The sequence below is a fragment of the Anopheles nili genome, chromosome 2 (genome assembly GCF_943737925.1).
Source record: "Anopheles nili chromosome 2, idAnoNiliSN_F5_01, whole genome shotgun sequence".
NCBI lineage: Eukaryota > Metazoa > Arthropoda > Insecta > Diptera > Culicidae > Anopheles > Anopheles nili.
Window position 1 is genome coordinate 70,336,804 of NC_071291.1, and position 6,000 is coordinate 70,342,803.

At 53.8% G+C, this 6,000-nt stretch overlaps 1 protein-coding gene across 1 annotated transcript in view; it reads right to left on the reverse strand.

Annotated features, from left to right (window-relative positions):
• Positions 1-3,047, reverse strand: part of LOC128729693 (one cut domain family member 3) — a 38,643-nt gene extending 35,596 nt beyond the window's left edge. The window contains exon 1 of the mRNA XM_053823083.1: positions 2,288-3,047. Coding sequence (XP_053679058.1) covers positions 2,288-3,047 — 760 coding nt within the window. The remainder of the gene's footprint in view (positions 1-2,287) is intronic.
• Positions 3,048-6,000: the final 2,953 nt, after the last annotated feature.

Here is a 6,000-nt window from a genome sequence, read left to right on the forward strand (position 1 = left end):
TGATACAGCGATGAGATTTCGAACCCATTTCCAACCGTTACGGGAAAATATACCACACATACATACGCATGGTGTTGGTGTCACTAAAATTGCAGCCAACGAAAGCTTCCCATCCCATTCATGCGACGCACGTCAGGATGCGTGGCTTGGCGAACTGTTTCGCGTTACCTGCATGGGGATTGCTCAAACTCGTAGTCCTTGCAACTCAATAGTCCTTATGTATACATCCAAACCACGAGCTGGTCGAGAAGTTCTTTTAATTTGATCCACTACCACAATCGACTCAATTGGACCGCAATTTGTCCCAGGACACCTTGATGTATGCGCAACGATGGGTCGCTTCGAGTCACGGATCCCGTCACGTACCGGGCTTAACTGGCTTTCAAACCGGTTTCCCATTTCGCGGAAGGAGTGGAAAAGTGCGTTTGTGGGAAAAAAGGATAACGGCCTTCCCAGACCGATCGGATCGGGCTCATTGGGATGCATAACGCCACCAAACGACGCCCAACACGTAGCCAATAAGCCGGCGTACCTGTAGGATTTGAACACCAACCGTTTGCCCACCGGTGGTTACTCGAGTGTGTCGTTTCGTGTTTTTTTTATCTTTTATGTATTTGCTTATGCTACGTTTGAGTTATACGCGTTTTCTTCTGTCACTTTCTGCTCGCTCTCTATCATTCAGATATGCTCGTCGCTCTGTGTTTGGCCATAGGAGTAGCAATAAAATTCAACACCTTCGTTTTCCTTCTCTTCTATTCGCACCGATGGCATTAAATGGTTTTTCTTCCTGGATAAAATCGCACCCAACCCAAGTGCCGGGTGGATTCTCGGGCACATCATTAAATGTGGAAATAAAATATAAACGGCCCAACGAGTGCCATCTCTTTTTGTCCGCTCACGAACTGACGATCATCACGAGCGCTTGGCTCAAATCAAGCGCAAGCTAACTCGTGTGTGTAACGCGCCCAGGATATGTCTCGTGCCATTCAAATGCTCCCCGGTACATCGGTCGATGGCCGCATGTTGGAAGCGCACCTCCTACCAGTACGGTTTCCAGGCATCTGAACAAGGCTGGTCCCAGGACCGGCTTCCATTCGTTTCATCGGAAAATTCAGCGTTGTGATCCCGAGACGTGATCCAAGCCCTCAGCGCTTGCCAACCGTCATCCATCATCAAAGACCACCAGGTTCCGTGCGCCGAGAGTTGATTGTTTCTGCATGTGTTCGACTTCCACGCCATCATGCACGATGCACCATTACGATTGCCAGGGAACGGCTGACGTACCAACGCCACTCGGATCCTGACTCTGGAGTAGGATCTACTGGGTGGGATTTGGGCCACTAAGGCTGCGCTTCGGTCAGCGTGGACGATGGCATTTATTTTGATTTGATTGTCGTAACCATTTTTAGAGCGTAATTTGATTTAATTTCCAACCAGCGAACGGGTTCCGCTTGCCGAAGGCTGGCACTTGTTGGCTGCAAGGGCCACAGCGTTCCAGTGAACGTTTCGCCCGAGATACACGAGAGTCACGAACTACGCGAAGGATGGGGAGAATTTATCCGGCAAGAGTTATTTGAATTCCTGCTACCCAGTTGAAGGCAGTAGCCCATTCGAACGGAGAACCGAGTGCTGCATCATACCGGCACGCGGGATGTGATTGAATTTGATCTGGAAGAAAGCTTTCGTCATGCCGACGACGACGCGGGTAACATAATCCTTGGAATATGCTTAACAAAGCAACCGAGCACAATTGAATCGTACGTTCGCTTCAGAGAAAAATGTGTGCATTATAGGGCATTCATCCAAGCGACTGTCTACTACCCTTAGCGGAACGATTGTCCAATTCTGATGATGTAACACTTGACAGTTCGCGTTGTTGGTTGTCATGCACGAATGACAGCTAGTAGAAGCGGTGTGACGTAGTGCACTGGGCTTGTTCGTGCTCTATTTTCTTCAGATAACGCAAAAACCGATCTGAATAGTTTTAATTCAACGCCGAAAATAATTGCCCTTTGGAAGGGTATGAAAATCGCCATCAAATTAGTGTTTTCAATTCAAAGAAAGCGTCACGAATGCAGTCTATCATTTTCGTAAGTAAAAACTTGAACATTGTGACAGAAGGATGCCGCGTTTTCAATGAACCTTTTTGGGCTTAGAAAGGACCTCCACAAATCGTTCACTAGCAGACACTATCAGATCTCTTTCCAAGCAGAAACTCGCAAATGTCGCTTCTGATCCTTTTACCTCTTTTTTGTTCTCAAACATTTCAACTCGCATTTGCACTTACCGATCTGCGGTACGTCGTACTGCCGCTGGCCGCGTGTACTGCGCAGCATCATCTGGTTCGCGATACCGTGCGGGATCGAGGGCAGACCACTACTGCTGCTGCTACCGCCGGCATCCTGCGCAGAGTCCGCCATCATCTTGTTTCGCCCGCCAGTCGGTGAGGCTCGCTTGTTGCTCACTCCCGACCGTGGTTCCTCTACGCCCACGTTCACGCTTCCACCACCGGCATCATCGTCACGATCATCCCCACCACCGGACGGGCCGGTCTCGAAGGACGCCGAACCGTGCGCCAACTGCTGCTGCTGCTGCTGTTGTTGCTGCGCAGCTCGGATGTCGAAGTTTGTCTGCACTCCGAACAGCTCCTGCAGGCCTCGTGGTGGTTGGCCTACAAGTGGCCCGATTGGACCGTGACGTAGGCCTACCAGGGGCAGGTGTGCTGGTGGTGGACTCAACTCCGGCAACTCGTTGCTTGTCACGTGGTTGATGGTACCAACGGGTGCTCCACCACTACCAACGCCAATACCACCGTTGGGACCACTGGAATGGCCCAGCTTCTGGTGGCTGCTTGAGCCCATCATTGGCCGCATCAGGTCGACACCGTTCTCCGCCAGCAGCTCGGACACATCATCCAGCTCGTCGAGCAGCTGGGCGGGTGGTGGTGGAGGTGGGGGCTTGATGTAGGCATCGCGTGCCATGTGCAGCGAGTACGTACTCGAGAGCACGCTCATGTACGCCAGGATCGGTAGAATCGGTCGGATCATTTTTCACTGTCGCACGCCCACCCGTGGGTAGGGGGAAGGCCGCCACGCACTTGCGCTTCGTCCTGTGGTCCTTACCAGCGAGGTGATGACCTTTGGGACCGCGTTTTCACCAAAGGGATGGGGTATCCTGTGCTTTAGCGGGAGCTCAAGCAACGGTGCGTGCAACGAACGCGTCTGGGGCTGGAGGCGTCGCGGGCGATATTCAACAGGTCCTCGATGGGGAGTGAGGCTTGTGGGTGAGTGCTTTTGGGTACGTGTGCGTGTGTAACACTTCCTCGTGCCCGGCACTCGATTGGTCACGAAAAACAGGTTCGTTGGAAAAACTGCCACAATCGGCTGGACGAGTTGGACGGGATCGAGCTCGCAAAGGTGCTTTTACACCGGAAGGAAATGTCTCTCGAAAGCGGAAGTAAAATCACCCGTACCGTGTCTAATCACGAAGGATCGAGAGAGAGAGAGGGAGAGAGAGAGAGAGAGAGACTGACCCGATCACACTAGAGGAAGCTGGAAATCTCACTGCTGCAAGGAGCTTATTTTTTTGTGTGTGTTACGTCCAACGAAGCACACACGACCTTCGGGACCCAGCTCTAGCGTTTGTTCGATGGTGACGGCGAAAGGTCAGCCCGAGCGTTGGGTGAGTGGATGGGTAAGTGGTTTCGGAGGATTCACCGGAAATAGAGCGCTCTGGCGGCGCGTCAGTGTCTCGGTTAATTGCACACTTTCACGCGCGTTCCCTCGGGCCACAGTAACCGTCGTTGTGCGAGACGACCGTGCATTCCGCGAGCGAAAGTCCTGCCGGTTCTGCCAACAACGACAACGTGCCGGATCCACCCACACACACACACACACACGCGCAGCAGGCTTGATAACGCCGTGCGTGCACGCACAGGTTGACAGGTCGATCTATCGCGCCTCGCTCTTTTCGCTTGCTCCGCTCACACCTCTCAGCGCACACAAAACGCCCGCACCACGCTTAGGTTTTCCGCCAGTTTTCCAACCCCACCGGTAGGGGCGCAGCACTCGTCGTACGGTGGTGTCCCAACGGCAGCGCTTGGCCGCTGGTAATCATCGCTCGTCCACGGCACGTTTCAACCCGGCCACTGACGTGAGCTTCGTGCACATGCACACGCAGCCCCACGCACTCTCTCTTACACACGCGCACACACGTACGCACGCACGCACCTTCCGGACGCAGGTGGCACTTCCCGGAACTGTCCGTTTCGGGCCTTTCGCTTTCCCGGATCGATCAAGGCCGCACAGTTCGGCTAGGATGCTAGGCAGATTGCTAGGTTTGCTTTATTTATTTCGCTTCTCCGGTGGACACTTAATCCTGCGTCACTTTGTCCCACGTAGTAGATCGATTTTGGGGGTGTAGGAACACGAAGGCGAAGGAAGGAAGGACTCGATCTCTGCTTTTCGCTCTCACACACTCACTCTAGCTGCGCTTTCCACGCGTTCGCTGGCTCGCTCGCTCTGTCTGGAATGGTTTTTTTTTTCGTCATACACTACACACGAACGCACACACGTACTCACACGCACACACACACACACTCTACACGCACTGTACACTCGCACCCGCGCTACGCGTCTCACCCGCGCTTCGTCTTCTGCGGGACGGTTCAACAACAATAACAACAATAACAACACCACTAACTTCGCTTTTCCGACGGTGCTTTTCGAGCCACGCAGCCAGCCACCCGGTTAGTTGCGGTTACGGTTCCGGAGAGGAGTAGTTCCGCGGTTCCTTTCGCTGGGTGGACGCTTGTGTGTGTGTGTTTGGGGTATCTTGTTTGTTTTTTTTCTTCTTCCCGTTAGGTTCACCCTCTCTACTGGAGTGGTAACGATGCGCTGCCGCTGCTGGTGGTTCTGCTGCTGCTGCTGCTGCTGCTCAGTAGGGGGTAAGTGTGACCACCCTGGGAGGCCGTTTTGGCCATGACGCGCGCTTCTCGAACCGTGTGAACACCCTACTAGCCTCGTCAAGGGATGGAACGCGAATGAACGGAACCGAACGGTGCTCGCGTCGGTTTTACTGGCCTTCCGCGCCCGGTTCGCCCGGTTCGGGAAGCTACCGTTCGGGTTTCTCGTTCCGAAACCACTCAGTCACGGCACTCGCCCTTCTCCGGCCGGGGCCTGGCATGTCCCCTTTTTTGGACGGAAGGACACGCGTGGTCGTTGTTTTCGGCTGGTACGTCAAAGCCAAGCCGAACCCCCTGGAAAATGAGTGCCAGCCATGGTTCGGAGCTTCGGAGCTTTTTGTCGAGCCGAATCCGTCGGTTCGGGTCGGTTACGGGGACCGCGTTATCCCCAGACAGGGTGGCGTGTGCTGGTGCTGGGCGTGAGTGTGAATGGTCCGGTCGGGTCCGGTGGGCCACAGGACCAGGAAGTCTCGACCGAGCGTAGGCAGCACCGAACGCGGCGCATACGATGGCGTAAGCAGGCGCCTGCGCATTTACTCCGAGGGACCGGTCCATTCAGCAAAGGTCTCGGCACGGGCCAACACTGTTCGCCCTCGCGCGCCTACAGGGTGGTGGAGACGCCCAGTGTATGGTGGGTGGTGGGAGGTATTTTTCGCGTCGTCATGCCGTGTCGTCATCATCGGTGGCTGTTCCCAGAAAAGGGAAGCTTCCGTTCGCACTTTTGCCGCTTGCATGTAACGCACGACCCTTTTCCCTTGACTTGGAGGTGGTGGAAATTCGAAGCTTCTTCGTCACCACGTCACTCATTCCCACAACACAACTTTACCAGTGTGTGTGTGTGTTTTTTTCTTCTCGAGCACATCATTTCGAGAATTTTTCAACGCTATTTCACCACAAGGACTGATCTAAATATTTCTCGAAAAAAAAAATAAGTGGTTTCGCTCAAATATCGTAAAACACCAGGCGCCTCCATCGGCCTCGCCAAGTGTATCAAACCGTCAATGAATGCCCACTAATGATGGAGAAAATGCGCACAA